At 48.1% G+C, this 20228-nt stretch overlaps 2 protein-coding genes across 2 annotated transcripts; both read right to left on the bottom strand.

Annotated features, from left to right (window-relative positions):
• Positions 1–5088: 5088 nt before the first annotated feature.
• On the bottom strand, positions 5089–13596 carry rps6ka4 (ribosomal protein S6 kinase, polypeptide 4). Its single transcript, XM_047020589.1, has 18 exons — positions 12429–13596; positions 12206–12277; positions 11991–12058; positions 11523–11673; positions 11199–11314; positions 10945–11052; positions 10682–10762; positions 10375–10478; positions 9610–9760; positions 9322–9483; positions 8988–9113; positions 8474–8607; positions 7972–8065; positions 7472–7642; positions 7013–7204; positions 6732–6891; positions 6279–6442; positions 5089–5762 (listed from the first exon to the last, which is right to left on the bottom strand). Exons 1-18 carry the CDS (start codon positions 12523–12525, stop codon positions 5553–5555), a joined length of 2361 nt encoding a protein of 786 aa, XP_046876545.1. The 5' UTR covers positions 12526–13596; the 3' UTR covers positions 5089–5552.
• A 1187-nt stretch (positions 13597–14783) lies between these two features.
• Positions 14784–19377, bottom strand: rom1a (retinal outer segment membrane protein 1a). Its single transcript, XM_047020590.1, has 5 exons — positions 18768–19377; positions 17323–17421; positions 16642–16973; positions 16179–16425; positions 14784–15695 (listed from the first exon to the last, which is right to left on the bottom strand). The coding sequence occupies exons 1-5, from the start codon at positions 18915–18917 to the stop codon at positions 15480–15482; spliced, it is 1044 nt and encodes a 347-aa protein (XP_046876546.1). The 5' UTR covers positions 18918–19377; the 3' UTR covers positions 14784–15479.
• Between the last annotated feature and the right edge of the window lie 851 nt (positions 19378–20228).

Raw genomic sequence — 20228 nt, 5'->3', positions numbered from 1 at the left:
ACGACATACAAATAATGCATGTAAAAAGTCCAGCTGAAAATCAAGGATCAAAAAATGTCTGTATTTATCAGGCAAAGTACAAAATAGCATCTCAACTAGGAGGTAAACTCTCACAACTTTCAAATCTCAACTCCAGTATTACATTCATCACTGCAACTCGAACATCTGCACTACAGCATTACTTAGTACAGCGCAAAGACACGAAAAGCTCATTCTGAACGTTTACATTTTAATCAACTCTTGGCGGCTCTGCAGATGAAAGGCAGGAGTACTGCAGATGGGAGACAGGGGTGCTGCAGAGACAGAGGCAGAGGCAGAGATGAGTGGTTCTCCCAGGAACGATGGTTGTTCAGCTCATACCAAACAGCACACTCTCTGAACACCAACCTGACATTTTGCTACTTTCTTTTTCACTTTCTCTTTTCACTGCAAATCCCTTAATTTGACGTATTTGACAGCAGTCTCATCTTCTCTTCGGTGCCTGCTTCCTTGCCTGTGTGTGTGGTTGTGTGTGTGTGTGTGTGTGTGTGTGTGTGTGTGTGTGTGTGTGTGTGTGTGTGTGTGTGTGTGTGTGTGTGTGTGTGTGTGTGTGTGTGTGTGTGTGAGCAATCTGGAGTCCAAACTGAAATGCTGAAACCTCTCACAATTTTTGTTCAACGTTTAACAGCACCCCCACGACTAGCTGGGTGACTATGAGGTGGCTCACATGACCATGCAGGACATTGTACAGAGATCTGAGTATCTGTTTAGAACACCAGGAAATACTTTACATCTCCAGTAACTTAATAAAAGTGTTAGTGAGCAGTAATAGGGTTAGGGTGGGGGGACTCGGAGCAGCCAGATGAGGATAATTGGTGTTAGGGATGAAGGTCAAGGGTCAGTGCAACAACACAGCTGGGGGGCAGAGGACGGAAAAGACGCAGAGGTCATCCCCTCTCTCTCATTCTCTCTCTCTCTCTCTCAAATGAACCAGAAATGAGGGGATGAGAATAAAGGGTAAGGGGTGAAAAGAGAGGGAGCAGGGCAAAGAGGGATTGTGCCGGAGGGGAGGGCGAGGTTAATGGAATTGGAGTAAAGCGAGGGAGGGGGCAGAGGGGGTGGGGAGGGGAGGGACGGGAGGGGGTTGAAATGGCATGTGAATTGAAAATGCCTTTTTAGCCGTCGAATCGATGCACTGATTCCCTGTCTGAGAGGTTGTCGCTGTCAGGGAGGGGGGAGGGCGGGGGTTAGAGGGGGCTGGGGGGCTGGTAGAGGGGGTAGGGGGAGGATGGGGGGTGGAGGCGGCTGGGAGGGGGTAAAGGGAGCCCAATAGTAGGATCAAGTCTTTCCTATTGACTTTTAGGAAATTAAATTCAACTGTCACATTTCTGTGGGGTCCCAGACATACAGAAGGCTGTGATTGGTTAAGCAGACTCACACCAATGACGAATCACAGCAGCTTTACTCGTGAACGTTCTCCCCCTTCAAAGACCAATCAACGATTGAAACTCCCAGGTTTATTGTAGTGAACAGGCTTGGCCTCTAGAAGGTCAGAGAATGATTAATTTGCCCCCAGTAGTAGAATTAGAGGGTCTAATCTGTTAAAAGGCTAAACAATAAATTTAATCAACGCCCAAGGACCCCCAACTGAGAATGTGAAGCTGCCAGCTCAAGTAAACACAAGTCACAGTCACAGTCACACACACACATACACACACACATACACACACACGTACACACACACACACACACAAACGCACTTCCCTCTACACACGCACACACACATAGACACGCACAAAACAATTGACGCATTTTTTGGCAGTCTTGTTCTCAGCATCAACTTCAGTATGAAGCATTGATCCTGCATAATCATAAGACGTTCAGGAACACAAAAGACGTTTTATGAAAACAAATGGAACATCTGTTGTCACTAAAGCTATTAGCAACCATTGTGAGAAGTGGATCTTCACTTGGGTGACAGAGAAGAGACAGAGGAGAGTGTGAGAGTGTGTGAGTGTGTGATTGTGCGTGCATAAATATACACACCGAGTCAGATGTCTGCGATCTACTCGCAGATGTTGACTGTTGCAATATTAAAGTGCCTTGTGTAAATGTCATTGAGGTAGAGGGGAAACGAGAGAGGAAGAGGGGGAAAGAGAATTAGAGGAAGACTAGGGACAGGGGATAAAGAGGGTGAGGGAGGAGGAGGAGTAGAGAGGGAGGGAAAGAGAGAGAGGGAGGGAAAGAGAGAGAGAGGGAGTGTGAGGAATGGAGGGGACCAACATTTCAAATGAATATTTCCCCCAAAATGTGTCTTTCATGCCTCTACAGGGCCGTTTGCTTGCTTGTAAAGACAATTTCACTGTCCAGAATGAACTGTGTTGTACTGTGCACATGATAAATAAAGCACTTTGACCTTTTGATTTTTACCTTGACCTTGACGGGAGAAAGAGCTAGCGAGAGGAGAAAGGGTAGAGATTGAAGTAGAGAGAGATGGTAGGCAAAGGAGGAGCGGAGATGGAGGAGAGAGAGGGAACAGGGACAAACGCCAAGGATCACTCTTACTTCCTGTCGTTCACATGGCAGCTGGCTAATGCAGTATTCAGTAAGCTATCTCCCAAAGCATAAGGGCCCTGACACTACCACCCACACTCGCAAACACATACAGTCACATGCACACATACACACAGTCACATGCACACACACACAGTTACATGCCCCCACACCCACATGCCCCCACAGTCACATGCACACACACGCAAACACAAGCACCCACACAAGCGTCCACTGATACACACACACGCACATACTCACACATGCACCCACAGACACGCACGCTCACCCTCACAAACTCCACACACGCACAACTTTCTACGCTTTCATCAACTGTAAAACGTCCTTGCGTTATAAAGCGTTTTCATTCATATCCAACGTTTCTTACAGAAACATTTCCAAGCAGAGAGAGAGGGGCGTACGAATGCCCTCTCCATCCTGCTAACACTTCAGCCTTTATGTTGGCGACTGCAGCGTTTTGTGTCATAAGTGTGCACCAGCCTAGAACCAGACTGACCTTGGGCAAGGCCGATCCCTGCTCCTCTAAAGAGCTGTGCGGTTCCTGCTGCCTGACCGGCGCGTGTGGAAGTGGGTGACCAGCAAGCCTCCGAGTGGGTTGTATAGCAGAAATCATGTTTAACTGCTCAATAATAGAAGGGGTTTTTTGGGAAAAGCTCTAATTAAATTTTTATGGGAAGGAGTAGAAAGTGGAGGATCTGGCATGAAATCAACCTTGACACATCATCTGACACTAGTAGCGCTGCTCTTCCCCTCTCTGTCTCTTTCTCGGCTGGTTTAATTATTCAGAAGCTGAGTGGAAGAATGCAATAAAGTCTGCATGTGAGGTCTGTTCTCGTGGCTAAGAGGAATAGTTTCCATGTTCCCATAAAGGTGGAAGAAGAGTGGTGTATCCACACACAGACTCAACCGATCTCAACCGATACTGTGTGCGTGTGCGTGCGTGTATTCACTTGCCACCCACTGGCTCCTGCCTTGGGTCACTTCCAAGACCTGATTGTAATTGATGGAATGGTTTTGATTTAGCGTTCCATCTATATCCATCTGTGTCATGCTCAATATATCACAATTTCCTATGCAAATCATCCACTCAGGGATCATTTGATTAATGGCTCAATGACAGTTGCATTGTAGGCTATGATCCATTGGTTTTCAGTGGTTTTATAGGGGGGCTGCAGCTCTTCTGCCCCCTGGTGATAGGGAGTAAACCCTGCAGGACAGTTGGTGTCCGCCTACACTGTTTATGCTGTGATGCAGTCCACGCAGTTTGCTAAAGCTGATTAAAAGAGATAAACTAAGGTTTTATTTTGTAAAGCAATATTTATTTCGCACAATATTTTCAAGCTTCCGATAAAAACAATCTTAAAACTTGACAGTGCATTCCAATATCGAAAAAAAAACTTGCAAGCTAAAAGACCAAAAAAAGAAATACAGATCATTCAAAAGTATCTCAAAAAGACAACACGGTATATCGATAGTCAAATTTTACAAACAAGAGCAACAGTCATGAAAGCGCAGTCCAACATTAAAGTAAGTATAGTGACCAATAAAGGAAGTGTATTTAAAAAGTTTTTTTTGTTTTTTTTAAGAAAAACAACTTACTACAGTAACTAAACAATGATGCAGAACACCCATTCACATCCCACTCACACACTAACAAACACTGCATACCCACTCATACACTGACAAACACTGCACACCCACTCAAGAATACACAAACACAACTTTAGAAAAAAATGAAACATCAAAACCCAGGAAATGTAATAAATACTAGAAAGAATCACTGTGTTTAAAGCTGAAATGTGTATCACTGATTAAAATACTACATTTGTGCGACATCCAGGTAAAAATCAACAACTTGATCAAATCCAGTAAAAACGAAAAGTTTCAAATTCATCAGTGTGACATTCAATGATTCAAACTGTTAACTGACTGAGTCACAATCATGATTAAGACTAGGTCACAATCATGTTTAAAACTTTTCACCGAATGAATCACAAGCATGTTTAACAGTCTTCTCTGACTGAGTCAGAACCGGGTTCACTACACAGATTGATCAAATTAGACTCTCAGGTGTACTCCAGATAACCAGTGACCCAACAGTTCCCAACTGACAACCCAACACTGGGAACTCCTGCCCAATGGAATGATACACCACGCTCCAGTCAGCTGGTGTTTAACACCAACCAGGTTACTGTGTCTCACTGAAGAAATAGAGCTTTCCTCACTCTCCATCTCCTGTCCATCCCCCTCTCCTGTGCCCAGTATCCCCTCTCCTCTCCCCAGCCTCAGTGTAGCTAAGCCAGGGCCTGTCTCCAGCCCCAGCCTGCTTCCTGGAGAGGACATCACCACCAGAGCTCCACAGACACCTCCAGAGCCTTCGCAGGGTATGGCTTGTTCTCACACATGGCTTGTAACTTCCCTTTCTGCCTTAATGTTGTGAACTTGAGTCTATGCTAACCCCCTTGACCCCCCTGACCCCCCCACCACCAGCCCCCAGCCCCCCCCCCCCCCCCAGCCCCCAGCCCCCCCCCCCCAGCCCCCCACCCACACCCGCCATTCTGAGACCAAACAAGCAGTCAGGATCTCACTCCTACTGCATGGGTCTGGTAAAGTGATTAAACCACATGTACAGTACTATGTAAAGTCCCATCACATCGATCCATATCCTCTATGAACACTGCTCTGAAATTCAGGTTCGTTAAATGACAAGATGCTTCTGCCTCTTAGTGCAAAAGCACAGCAGATGGTAAATACAAACAAACTGTGTTAAGGTGAAAACACTAATAGCAATGTTTTTTATAACAGCGCTGTAAACCCATCAATGCCCTTATGTCTCACTTAAATAGACGACTTTAAATTTGTTCTTTCGGAAGTTTCCGTCATTTGGAGACTGCTTCACTTTGGACACTAGAAAACTCTTGGCGGACTGAACAAGCTTGTATTTCTCCTCCCACTATCTCTCACCCCTCCTCCTCCTCCTCCTCCTCCCCCTCCCAAGACTAGCTCTGTTTCGGAGGAACAGTTTGGTGCGGCGGAGCTTTGAGGTTGGTTGCCGAGACGGTCGAGGAGGAGGAAGAGGAGGATGATGAAGAGGAGCTCCGTCTGGCCTCCACACCTGTACTCGTCATTTTGAGCTTGCGTCGTTTGGCGAGCGGGGCGTTGTCGACACTCTTCAGGAAGAAACCCTCCCTCTTCCCCCGGTTGAAAGCCTGACACAGGAGCACAGCAGCAGGTTGGACGCACTGAAGTTGTCATAGCTGCACTGTGCCTGGCAGCTGAGATGTGGTCATTGCTGCACTGTGCCTAGAAGCTGAGATGTGGTTATTGCTGCACTGTGCCTTGAAGCTGAGATGTGGTTATTGCTGCACTGTGCCTAGAAGCTGAGATGTGGTTATTGCTGCACTGTGCCTAGTAGCTGAGATGTGGTCGTTTTACACTGTGCCTGGTACATCCAGACCCTTTCCTTGACTGACAACCGAAACACTGTTAGAACCTGCGTTTTGTCTACGTCCATCTGTATGTCGATTTGGATCAAATAGTCTGCTAAACTGTGAACCCTGTGAAGCAATCAGGGATGACACAAGACGAACAGCTGACTCATCCACACACATGCTTGCGCACACACACCAAAACCTGTGTGTGTGTGTGTAAAAAGTTTTACACACACACACACACACAAAACTTCCTCCTCCACACACACACACACGTGCGTTTTGAGCGTGTACCTTGTAGGTGGCGTTGACGTAGGTGCGGACGGTGGGCCCACTGGACTCCAGGACGTCAGGAGTGCACAGGGGAGTGGAGGATGTGATGACCTCCCCCTGCAGCCAGCTGTTCTCCCTCAAGTCAGACAGCTTGAGACGCCTCTCTGGGTCCACCGTCAGCAGGCCTGGAGGAGGGGCAGGAGGGGGAGAGAGATGGAGGAGGAAGGGGAGGAGGAGGGGGAGAGAGATGGAGGAGGGGGAGAGAGATGGAGGAGGAGGGGGAGAGAGATGGAGGAGGGGGAGAGAGATGGAGGAGGAGGAGATGGAGGAGGAGGGGGAGGATGAGGGGGAGAGAGATGGAGGAGGGGGAGGACGGGGAGATAGAGTAGGAGATGTAAGCGACTGAAAGAACACCATAAACCATTTCCATCTCCCTCTGGCTCTGGGTCCTCCTCTCCTGGCTGCTCTGCGTACCTTTCACCAGCTCCTTCGCCTCCTCTGACACCCCCTTCCAGGCCTCGCCGGCCAATGAGAAGTCCCCCTCTTTAATCTTTTGCATGATGTCAGCTGCATACGATGATGTCACCCCCCTCTGCTCACTCTGGAAGGGCACCTGGCCTGACAGCATGGTGTACTGGAACACACACACACACACATTACCACACACACACACACACACACACACACACCCCCACTGACACGTTAATGATTGTGACTGGAGGTAATGAGAGCTGGAGGAGGGGGGGGGGTCGTACCAGGATGACCCCCAGGCTCCAGAGGTCGCAGGCCTGGTCGTAGCCGGAGCTGTGGAACAGCTCGGGGGCGGCGTACTGCAGCGTGAAGCACGGGGTCTGCAGGGGGGCGCTGCCCGCCGGGCACAGGCGGGCAAACCCAAAATCGATCACCTTCAGAACCGAGTCTTCGCCCTCGTCAGCAAACAGCACGTTCTGTGAAGAGAGGGGAGAGACAAGAGAGGAGAATGTGACGGGATGTAAAGGGGAGAGAGAGAGAGAGAGAGAGAGAGAGAGAGAGAGAGAGAGAGAGAGAGAGAGAGAGAGAGAGAGAGAGAGAGAGAGAGACACGAGTTGAGAGAAACTCAAAGAGAGTTGAGAGAGTAGACGGGTGAGAGTGGGTTGTAATGGTTGGGCTGTAAAGCGCGGGTGGATGAGCCGCGCGCGTGTGGGGGGGGTGTGGGGGGGAGGGGTTGGGCCCACCTCTGGTTTGAGGTCCCTGTGGACCACCCCAGCCTCGTGCATGAAGCTAACCGCTGACACCAGGCTCTTCAGCAGCTGGCTGGCCTCAGCCTCACCAAACAGCTTCTTCCTCTTGATCCTCTCCAGCAGCTCCCCCCCAGCCAGCAGCTCCATCACCAGGTAGGTGTGGTACTGGGGGAGGGGGGGAGGGGGGGAGGGAGGTGAGGGGGGGAGGTGAGGGAAGGAGGACAAGAGGGCGAGGAAATCGGGAACAAAGAGGGCAAGAGGAGGGAAAGAGATGAGTGAGGAAAGGGGGAGGGGGGGATGGGGGGAAGGGAGAGAGCAGGGAATACAAAACAGTAATGAGAAAATTGTCAGTTGTTGCATGATTGCTTAAGTTCCCAACTGTATTCTCTGTACCAGATATTAAATCATTAAAAATGAAATCATCCAGTCTCCTAGTTAAGAGCTAACAGTGGAGCCAGTCTCTGAGGCATGTCCAGGTGTCTCTCTCTGTATACCTGGTCTGTGTAGACCTCATGCAGCTTGACGATGTTGGGGTGAGCCTCACACTGTTTCAGGGCTGCTATCTCCCTCTGCGTGTTCACCTCCATTCTGACACCGGCAGGGGAGAGACAGACAGGCAGACAGACAGACAGACAGACAGGGAGGCAGGGGAGAGACAGGGAGGCAGGGGAGAGACAGAGAGACAGGGGAGAGACAGACAGGCAGGGGAGAGACAGACAGACAGGAGAACCAGGAAGAGACAGACAGACAGGCAGGGGAGAGACAGACAGACAGACAGACAGACAGACAGACAGACAGACAGACAGACAGACAGACAGACAGAGGAGAGACATGAACGAACAAGAAAGGTCAATACAGCACCCCAGTGCCCTCCTGCTTCCCAGCAGTCATAGTGACACATTAAAACGCATTAGAACACGTTGGAGTGTGAAAGGTGTCATTAATCACGGCGGTACATCGTTGACGTGGCGCCCCGCCAGCCCCGCCCCCGCTCACCTTCGACTGATGATCTTGACGGCGTATTCCTGGCCGCTCGGGCGGTGTCGACACTTCCTGCAGACGGAGAAGCTGCCCTCCCCCAGCGGCGCCCCCTGGAGGCAGAGCTCGTACTGCAGGAAGAACTGGGAGTCCTGGAAGACACGGCAACACCACGGCGACACCACGGCGACACCACGGCGACACCACAGCGAAACCACACATGCGTCAGGGACAGGAAACCGAATGTTTCAACGTCTGATGCAACAGGAAATGTCCACATCTCTCTCTCTCCTCTGATTGCAGAGATTTCGAGAAGCAGCTCAGAAACAGGTCAGAGCTAGATCTGGATTCAACCCAATCCCAGGGACTGGGGCTGTGATCAATAGTCTAATTTCTCCATAATTTCATAATAAACCCCAAACAATGTTACACCTCTCATAATAACATGAAAGATCTCTTGGTTGTGTAGCACCAATCGCGGTTGCTCCGTTGTCATATATACGTCAAATGTGCAGTCCGTGCTGCCACGTACCTCTAGCATGGCACTGCGGCGGACGGTGGCGGAGCCGGGGCGCTCAGCCCCCACCTGGGCTTCCATGAAGTCCCCCATCACCACGTTCTTGTTGAACAGGATGGAGGGAGCCACAAACGAGTAACCCTGGGAAACAAGAGAGCACGGTTGACCTCCGACCCTAAGCCCAGGAGCATTCCTAGGCCAGAACTAGGTCTCATTTCTCAAGACATTTCTCATGGACACCAACATGGGACTAGGCTAACTGAATGCATTACTGTGGATGGCAAGATTAGCTTAGCTTTGGTCTATATTGGTGCTGGGGCAGGACAGCGGTGCTGGGTGTGAGGCTGACCTGAAAGAGGCGGTCGGTGCTGGGAGGGGTGCTGGCGGGGGAGTAGACAGGGTCCATGCCGGTGAACTCCTCAGCAAAGTTCCCAGTGTCCAGCTCACTCCTCAGCTCAGGCTTGAAGGGACTGGCCAGCTTCCTCTCTGCCAGGTCCGACCAATTCAGACCCTACAGGCGCACCATAACAGCACGGTAAGGGGAGTGTGTGTGTGTGTGTTTAAGACTGCAAATGTTTGAAATGAGTGTAAACAACAGAGAAGGCTGATGAAGGAGAGGAGATGCAGAGCGGAGCACCTTGAAGAAGGGATGTCCCTTGATGTCCTCGGCCCCTCGAGGCCCGGAGCCCAGCCTCTTGTGGGGGTCCTTGACCAGCAGCTTCCTCAGCAGGTCCTGGGCCAGGGACCCGATCATGGAGGGGAAGGGAGGCTCGCAGCGCAGGATACGCCTGGGAGGAACACCACAGGGGGGCAGGGCCAGAGGGAGCTTAGCGGTTAGAGTATCGGACTATAGATCAAGGTGTTGCTGGTTCAAATCCACTTCCAACCCCCTTGAGTCCCATACCCCCCAGATCAAGAGGATCAAATCTACCCCCTATACCTACCTCCATATCAAGAAAGAGGTCTAGGAGTTCAAACGCACACCCAGTAAGAGTTCTCTTACTAAGAGTTCTCAGGTTCAAATTCCCCTTGTACATTGTGTCTGCTAAATTAATACATGACCCTACAGCCAACAGCGACAGTCATAACCCGGGACTCATTAGATAGCTTTCATCACCCTCATGAACAACATGACAGGAGAGCACCATCTGAATGTTTAATCAGGCTAACACAAAGGGATACAGCGCCACTAATTCAGCTGTTATTATACACATTTGTATAGTCTGGCAGTTCCATAAAAGAGAAGGGTGAAAGGCCCCATCAACCGCGCCACAATAGATGTCATGGTGCTCATAAGGGGCCCCAGATGATGACAGAGAGGGGGGACGGGAGACGGCAGGCAGGCAGGCAGGCAGGCAGACTGACAGAGGGACATGGACAGAGAGGGGGACACAGGACTCACTTGGACACCTCGCTCTGGGAGTTCCTCTCTCCCTCCAGGGTGAACGGAGACGCACCCGTCAGGAGCTCAAACATCAGGATCCCCAGACTCCACCAATCAACAGACTGACGGGGGTCAGGCAGAGGTCAAGGGTCAGGGAGAAGGGGGGGGGGGGGGGGTGGAGAGAGAGAGAGAGAGGTCAGAAATCAAATATAAATATTCCTCTGGGGGCGATTTAAACTAAATTTTATTAATCTGATGAACTGTTATGAGTGTAAAACACATACAGCAGCACATGACAGATGTGTGGGTGCCACGCCTGTCCTACCTTGCCATGTCCAGACTTGCCCCTGATGATCTCTGGAGCCATGTACTCTATGGTGCCACAGAAGGAGTACGTCCTCTCCTTCTGTTATGGAGGAGACGCGGAAGGAAGAACTTGACTGGCCATCCAGGATTGACATTTTGTTCCGTCTTTCACCTTCCACTGCACTGAACACCCCTCCCTCCCCCCCCCTCCCCCCCCCCCCCCCCCCCCCCCCCCCCCCACACACACATACACACTCCTGATAACCATTCACAAAGACCCACCTCCTCTTCCAGAAACTCTTTGCTGAGTCCAAAATCAGTCAGCACCACATGTCCATCGCTGTCCAAAAGGATGTTCTCTAGTTTGATGTCCCGGTACACAATCCCCAGCTGTCCACAGGAAGCAGGAGGTCGTACAGAGCCCAACATTACATTCATTTAGCAGCAGACGCTTCTAATCAAATTGGAGGCTGTGGGGGTGAACTGGAAGTGAAGGTCATATGTCATAGGTCACAGGTGAGAGGTGGGATGCCCACCTTGTGCAGATGCTCCAGGGCCAGGATGATCTCTCCGATGTAGATCCGGACCTCGCTCTCGGAGAAGTGATCCCGCTGGTACAGGTGTGTGAACATCTCTCCTCCACTCACGTAGTCTACACACACACCACACACACACACACTTATTTAAAAACGCCCCCCACACACACAAACACACGCAAATGAACACACACGCAGAGTACTAAAATAGACGGAAAACACCAACACACAGAGGCAAAACAGAAAAACCCCAACATTCACAAACAAACAAAACACACGTTTCCTCCAGGCTCCATATTTGGGTCAGTCACACCGGGGACTCACCCAGGATGAGGTGCAGCTTGGTCTGGGTCTGGAAGGCGTAGTGCAAGGTGACCAGGAAGGGCGACTCGCGGATGTGCTCCAGCACCTGACGCTCAGTGCGGGTGTGCTCGGCTGTCTTCGCCTTCTGCACGATGGCGGCTTTCTTCAGAACCTTGGAAATTACATTTCACATTTTATTCATTTAGCAGACGTTTTTTTATCCAAAGCGACGTACTAATAGTGCATACACTGCCGAAGATCAGACCTGAAGTACATAGTTCGAACTGTAATTCTGTGATCAAGGAATGTCCTTTATTTACTAGCCCCACCGCAAAGTATCCACATCTCAGCTACTAGGCATGATGAGCAAAAAATGAATACTGCTGTGCTACATTAACATCTCAACAGTTGGCTCAGAGTAACTCATCACTGGACCAGGTGAGGTCTGTCCTTTAGACGTCACCCGAGGCCCCCCGTGGAGCGACTCACCTTCATGGCATACAGCTTCCCTTCATCATGTCCACTATTCTTCCTCACCAGAAACACCTTCCCATAGGCTGGACCGAGACAGAGAGAACACAGGTTACCACAGCAACAGTCTATTTCTCTGTTGCTGTTAGTAACTTGAAAACATCTACGTTTAAGGTCCACTTCCTGTTATTTGGGGTGTAGGCCTAACTCTTATTTGGTTAAAGAGATCTCACCTCCTGTGCCCAACACCTTGAGAAGCTCGAAGTTCTCCATCCCCACTCTCTCCGTGTGGCCAGTTAGGTTTGCTAACATGAAAAGATGACATCGCAGTATCAGTGCTCGACTCAACACGTATGGATACAATTATTGCTCTAGCAATAATACAAAATAACACGGGTCATTCGTTCATTAAACATGACAAAAAAAATGGCAGTAGCCCACACAGTAGTAACTTACCATTCGTAATTTCATGTTTGACAGTGCAGGCTTTCCTCCGCGTCCCTGTGTCGGAGTCCTCGCTGCTACTACTACTGTCCGAGCAGTCTCCAGACATAATGTCCGAATCGTTGTTTACACTCAAATAAACAACTACAGTAGTGGATGCTAAATTAACCGATGTGTGGACAGCTCCAAGTAAGACCAAGAAAGTATCGGTTGATCTGTATTAGTTTGACGGAAAGCGGTATTGAGTTATAACAATGATTGTAAACATTGTTTTGCTGTATTGTTTTCTAAATGTAATCCCTTTGACATCCTGTTGATGTTAGCTAATCTTTTGCTTTTCACTCCGGCGTCCGGGGGCTGGCGACCAATAAAAATCCACCAAAATCATAAATCGAAAGAGTCGGCGAGTTAATGGTCTGCAAGAATAGGGCAGTGTCTAGCTATCCTTTAGCGTTAGTAGTTCTGCTAATAAAACAATGTATGTAGCAATCGGTGGATTTTACGTCCTAGTAAAACAATCTGTTGATGCTAACGCGTTATACCTGTCAAACGAGCTGTAACGTCAAAGTTAGCTAGTCTACCGACGTTAGAATGCATTGTAGCTGTTAGCTATACCATCTAACATTGTTGGCTAGCAAACTAATAACATCAATCTGTGCTATCCGAGAATACTGCGTTTTGGCCTGAATTGATATATCTAAACCCGTAACGTTTGTAAGGCCAGGGAACGCGGTAAATGAGCTACTCTAGCTAATAGTACTAGCTACGCCTATAGCTATTTACTCAGAAACTGAGTCTACCCGCCTTAGCTGTTTTTCCAATAATATACAAGGAACAAGCTTTGTGCCACACTAGACTACAGTAACTTTGTTGCTAGCAGTGACACTAGCTAGTACTACTTGGTACAAATCGCAGTTTAGCTAGCTCTCTAACCAGCAGTTGTCTGTTTATCAATTTACAGTGCTGTTGTCCTTTCCCAGTGGCATTTCGAGATTCACTTTATTTTCTTATTTCGTCCGGATAAGAGGATGTATACCTAAATGTAAAATCGATACACTCCATATTTTAGTAGCATTTTCATTTAGCGCTATAATTGCTGACTGAAAAGTAGCAGTGGGCTAGTTGGCAGATGTGTATCGTAGCTAGCTAGTGAGCTAGACAGGTTTGAGTTTGAGGACTATGTTGTACGGATGCCTCATTGGCACAGTTTGCCAAGCACTTTCGAATCTAGAAAACTGTGGGACAGCACCCTGTAGTAATTATATAGCATTCTGTCAATTGGTACAGTCGACGGGTCGTGATATGTAGGCTTAAGTATTGGTAGCCTATTTGCGATTCTGTTATCGCCGTAAAGGTATCACCAACTGCAAAAGTGCGAATAACTTATTCAATAAGTCCGTGTTTGAATTCACTGTCATTATATCAAACTGTCCCATAACGTAGACTCATCAGAACTATATTTATTATTAAAAGTATTAAACAAATGTCTCAAACTTGGAACACAAATTTCAAACATTCTTCCTCCTCACCTACTGTTTGTTTAAGGTCCATGACTTAACGAGATTACAATTGTCCTACAACACCAACATCAAATGCTGACCTGCCATCGCCTCACATACACTGCATTCCTCTCAACAACTTTCCCCCTCCCTCCATACCTCATTTATTAATATATAACACATTTAGATATATTTAAATGTAGTCCTTTCCTCATTATCTAAAATCCTTAACTCAATGCTTCACAGCTGGGATATGTCAAAGTGTGTCACTGTAAACAAACTGTAACCACAGTTGAAGATGATTGACAGTGAGTAGAGCAGCAGCCAGTGAGTGTCCATGTCAGCCCGTTGCCGACTTTACCGTGTAAGCAGCTCCACGACTGCTAGGTCAGCAGTTCGCTGCATTAATGTCTGGGATAAGCAGCACTTTGAAAGGTGTCAGGACAGAGGACAATCCTCCCAGACCTGCTCACAGCTTCCACTGCATGACACACATCAGTCACCAGCCTCCGTAATCCCAGTCCCCCCGCGCACACTCATGCAGCTAGCGAGGCCCAGAGAAACGATGGGAGGAGAGCGTGTCATGAGCAGAATGAGAGATGGGAGAAAGAGATAGAGAGCTTGTTAGTAGAGGATGTGTGTGTAGGGTGTGAAAGGCTTGGGAGTCACAGACAACAAAGTGACAAAATCCCACGAAGCAATTAAAAACTTTCAACTTTAATAGGTTTTCTGTCGTAGTAGGTAGTGCAGTGCAGTGTAGTATGTCCTTTAACTGAGGGTTACGTAGCAGAGCATTCAGCATTGTCTCTCTATAGTCAGCGTTACACTGCTGTTTGCATTTTATATTATTATTTTATATATTTTTAAAAAAGAAAAAAAATGGGTAACACACCATAAATGTTTAATTATCTGTTTTTGGAGCTTCAGTCATACTTCTGCTGTATTCTTCTGAGCAATACACTGGTGAACTCATTGCAGGTAATGAGTTTCATGTGATCAACATTGTATCCGTCTTAACTTAATCATTGAGCTGGTAAAACAAAGTAAAAATGTGGTCAATGAACATTGTATCTCATTGTACCTTAAAAGGAAACATGTACCAATCAGAATTTTTTAGACTGTTCAACTTAACAAGTCTAACAAGTCTATCAGTCATAGAGGAAATTATTTGGGTTTGGAGTGAGATTACTGTTTATTATGTAAGCCTGTGTGTTATGTGTGTCTTATCTACTTAAATGTGAATATAATCGACCTCGGTGGTATGAATCCTTGTCCAAGTGTTTTTGGTAATACTTTGTATCTTACTCTGATAACTGATAGTGATACTGATGACTGATACAAAAATATATATGCTCTCAAGTGCAACTGAAACAGATTACAGGATTCAGCTCCTTCATTTCAGAGCAACACAAGTCATATACGTACAATTACCAGTATCTGAAAGGAATGGGATGTCATAGAAATACATGATTCATTTTATTTACTGTGTTGCCAAGTGCAGACTGTCAACCGTGCCATCTGTGTCCCCTTGACAACCTGTTGGAACCCTCTAGACATTTCTTCTTTAGCTGCTAGTCCCAGCCTCCACCCCGCCCGCCCCTTCTTCGCTGGACACCTGGTTGAGCATGAGGAGGGTCAGCACGGGGTTCATGTACTCCATGAAGGTCTCCTTCAGCCCTTTCTCCAGCAGGTAGCCCTCGGTCTCAATCTCCGTGTTCTCCTGCCCAGCCACGGCCTCCATGGAAGTCTGCAGGTACCGCAGGCTCACGATCACAGACGCCTGGAGAGGAGGAGGAGGAAGAGGAGGTAGAGGAGGGAGGGAGGAGGAGGAGGAGGGGAGGGAAGAAGAGGAAGAGGTGGAGGAGGAGGAGGGGAGGGAGGGAGGAAGAGGTAGAGGAGGAGGGGAGGAGGGAGGAAGGAGGAGGAGGAGGGGAGGGAGGAAGAAGAAGGAGGAGAAGGTGGAATAGAAAAATGATCAAGGGAGGAGAAGGGGAGGGGAAATAAATGGAAATGTAGAAGAGGTGGAGGAAGAAGAGGAGGTGGGGTGAGAGGAGGAAGACATTGAGGAGGAAAAGGGAGGATGAAGAGATTGAACACACGTAGGACATATATCTCAAAATCGAACCTCACACAACCTTACTTTGAAATCGCCACCACTCAAACATCAGCCAATCCAGATGTCCAGCCTGAACATCCCTTAAACCTCACAGTACCACACAAGACCACATCTACTTTCACACCCTGTCTAATGACTGCACAGTACCTGAATCAGGAAGACAGACAGCACCACAGCCCCAATGGTGTTCATCAGGCCCATGTAGTAGTTGACCAGGGCCTCCCTGCAGCCTCGGATGTAGAGGTTGAGCTCCTCGGTCTGGTGTTCGTAGTTGTAGTGGGCTGAGTTGTTGGTGAGCCGGTTCTGGATGCAGGGCCGAGGGGAGCTGGGATTGCAGCAGCTGAACGGGACCCCATCCACAAGGTAGCGGCCGTCCACGTTGCTCTTGATGCGGCTGGAGAGGAAGACAGAAAGAGGAGGAAAGAGATGGAGAGGAAGACAGAAAGAGGAGGAAAGAGATGGAGAGGAAGACAGAAAGAGGAGGAAAGAGATGGAGAGGAAGAGAAGGGGAGGAAAAAAAGGAGAGGAGAGTTCACAACTTCACTCCACCCCAGCCCCCCTTCCTCCCCCCCGCTGCCTTTCCCATCCTCCTCCTTCATGCTTCACTCACTCCTTCACTTCCTTGGAGCTGAAGTCCAGGTACCGGTTGCTAATCCACTGGACCTCGAACCAGTCCCTGTAGTCATTGTTCCCACAGCAACGGAACTCCATCTGCAGCCGGTCGATGGTCTGCTTCTGGAAGCATCTTCCGGGGGTGTCGGTGTCCTTGTAGAAGCGGATGCCGTTCTTCAGGCCTATCTTCAGGGAGGATTCCAGGTTGCCCTTCATGGCGTAGCTCATGATCACTGCCATCAACATGAGGAAGCTGAAGAAAATAGACACGCCGAAAAACGGCTGCAGGAAGCTCTTCCAGCGCGGGAATCGACCGGCGTCCAGGGCGTCCTGTCGGGGTTCAATGATGTTCAAGACTCAGTGGATACAGTGGTGAGATCATTTAGAGTTTAATCAAGCATGGAGAGAAGGCTCACAGCAATGGTGTGATGTCACTTCTCTGACAAATATCAGTGTTACATAAAAGGATGTACTTGAACATAGAAAATACATTAAATAATAAGCATTTTGGTTAAGAAATTGATCAACTTCAATCAGTTATTCTCCATAAAAACAGCATTCCTTTACTGTCAGAGGTCTGGATCCATCTCAAGCCCCAAACCTGAACAGATCAGATGAGGCCTGTATCTTCACCTGCACGTGACTTGGAGTCCAGGGCAAGGCAAAGATTTCCCCTCACCTGACAGATGCGGCCAGCAAAGTAGTTGATGCCCAGAGACGCCAGGCCCACAATCATGAGGGTGTTGGGCACAGCGTGGATCTCGGTGTTATCCATCACCTGTAGACAGACGCTATGCATTGGTTATGCGTCAAAACTGCACGACGACGTTCCCACCTCTCATTATTTGATTCAGTATCCCAGAACGTGCTCGCAAAATACCCCCTTTGAGCAAAACGTGTCACATTATCAATGCAATAATCTCGATGTCATTTCTTTTTCATATTTTTTTGTCAGGACTGTAATAGACGAGGGAGTGAAATCGAAAAGCTCAGTGGAATTGTGTTGGTAACGATTAGACATTATGAATTGCGGAGAAGGGTTTAGATGAATCATGAGTCACATCCAACAGCTCAGGCTGTCTACCCTCTCTAAAGACCACACAGTTTCAACAATTCATCATCTTGATCCATGCACAGACACAGTGTTTCAGTTTATGTCACACGTGTACAGGTCGATGGGGCCCCATGGCTAGTTATTCTTGTACTCATGGCTGCCTAGAAGTCCAATGCACCATTGGTTGGATTAGCCATTAGTCACCTGATCATTTCATTTAGGTTAATTCATTTCCAAGATTGTTCCTAATTACATTACATTTAGTCATTGACTTACAGTAAGTACAGAGACATTCCCCCCCGAGGCAAGTAGGGTGAAGTGTCTTGCCTAACGACACATCGTCATTTTGCACAGCCGGAAATCGAACCAACAACCTTCTGATTAATAGTCCGACTCCCTAACCGCTCAGCCATCTACATTTACATTTAGTCATTTAGCAGACGCTCTTATCCAGAGCGACTTACAGTAAGTACAGGGACATTCCCCCCGAGGCAAGTAGGGTGAAGTGCCTTGCCCAAGGACACAACGTCATATTGGCGGGGCGGGGAATCGATCCGGCAACCTTCTGATTACTAGCCCGACTCCCTCACCACTCAGCCATCTGACTCCCATCTAATCCCTATTATCACTCTGTGCATCATATTCTCACAGGCACAAGGAGATCAGTTGTCTCCCTTTCATATCTATTCAGCATAAACACTGCGCTTTGTGAAACTTATTTCCCAATGCGCTTCATTGTCTGAAGAGAAACTAAACAAACAACAAAAGTGCTTTTCAAATCTCATAAAATATTGCAGAGGACTTTCAGACAATTCCAGTACTGAGATTCAGAACTCAAATAGAAGACGAGATTCTGAATATTTGATGTACTTGAGGTACAGTACCACATGGGAGTACTCCTAAAACACAGACTAGACCCCTGAAGTATTTTCAAGTCTAGAAGTTTGTGTGTGAGTCTGTGTTTGAGTGTGTGCTACGCGTGTACAGGTGTGAGTCTGTACATTTTTAATGGCACGTGTCCGTACATTTCTTAGTGTGTTTGTAAATGTGTGTGAGAGTTTGCAGGGTACCTCCGCCCTCCGGCGTAGTTCCGTCTTAAGGAAGCATCCCAGTGTGAAGGTTAAGGCTCCAGCCAGGGTGGCGAACCAGGACAGCAGCCACAGCCCCTGGGCCAGCTTCACCCTCTTCTCAAAGGGAAACGCCATCTTCATCAGCACCATGTTGGCGTTGGGTTCCTCGGGGGTGTCCGAGGGTCAGGGGGGGGAAACTGAGAGGGTCTGAGGGGATGGATGAGACTGCGGAGGCTGGATTGAGGAGGATTGCTTGGAGAGGGAAGACAGAAGTATGGTCAGGGAACAAAAATCGATTTGGAAGCGTAAACGTACAGGAAGCAAAAGAAGTTGCAGAAGTTTAGTTCTTCAAAGAGAAGGTTCTGTTTTTTTCCAGTGAAAAAAAAAGAAGTGGCATCCAAAAGCGATGACGAATAAGGATGAAATGATGTAGTGGAAGAAGTAGAATTTAGAACAGAGTCGCCTGTTAAGTATTCCAAACTGTATTTCCTGGTTTTCTTGTGGTGGTGTCAAAGTTCATGTGATTGATCCCCCTAAAAAGTGTTCAAAATAAGTCTAGAAGTCCACCCCCCTCAGACCTCTGTCCTCTGTCTTTGCACCTGTGTGCCCATGCTTGGGTGAGACACACTGGGTTGGGCCAGCTCTGGACGTGTACTGGGTCTTACTAGTAATCCTCACCTATCCAATTAAAGTGACCTATCCAATTAAAGTGACCTTCCCAATGGGAATCTGGGCCATTGTCAGCTCAGCAAAGCCTGCGACACTCACACTCCAGGTGTGATGCCTGGATGAGCTCTGACACATCAAATTGAACCTGACAGGTAGACGGACAAGTCACATGACACACAGGTACTGTTATGTTTGTAAAACTGTATGTAGAGATGCTTTCAGATGTATTTCACATATCAAGATCATCCTCAACCAGTGGACGCGGTTCGAGATGAACAACTCGATGACAGGAACATTTCAATTGAAAGACTTAATGACGGAATCAATCTTTCCCTGAACGGTGACTATGGGAGATGAAGAAATGCAGGACTGGAGTGCACATCTCCTGATTTTAATACTCTGTTCCAAACCATTTCCCATAGCTCCTCTTCAGTTTAATGAAGCCGTGCTGGAGAAGGGGAGGGAAGTAAAGAGGGAAAGTGTGGATAATCTCCAGCAAAGCTCCTGGAAGAGGCTCAGTGAGGTGAGTTTAAGCCTCCAACGTGGATAACTATCCATGGCCTCCAGCTTTCTGTCTAGTCCTTGGCTGGTTCTGCCTGGTCTCTAAACCCTCTACTGCTACCCCGGTTCACTGTTTTCTTGTATCTGTTTCTTTATATTGCTGTACTGTGTAATCTTTCCTTTTAGTGAATGCATTATACAGCAATGCGTCCCCAAGACCAATCCTAAGTGTAAATGTTCATTGTGCAGGGTACTACAACACTGTACCTTGAAACAGACTGCCATCTGCTG

The sequence above is a fragment of the Hypomesus transpacificus genome, chromosome 5, assembly GCF_021917145.1.
Source record: "Hypomesus transpacificus isolate Combined female chromosome 5, fHypTra1, whole genome shotgun sequence".
NCBI classification, from domain to species: domain Eukaryota; kingdom Metazoa; phylum Chordata; class Actinopteri; order Osmeriformes; family Osmeridae; genus Hypomesus; species Hypomesus transpacificus.
The sequence above is the reverse complement of the archived record's forward strand: the minus strand, read 5'-3'. Positions and strand labels throughout refer to the sequence as shown.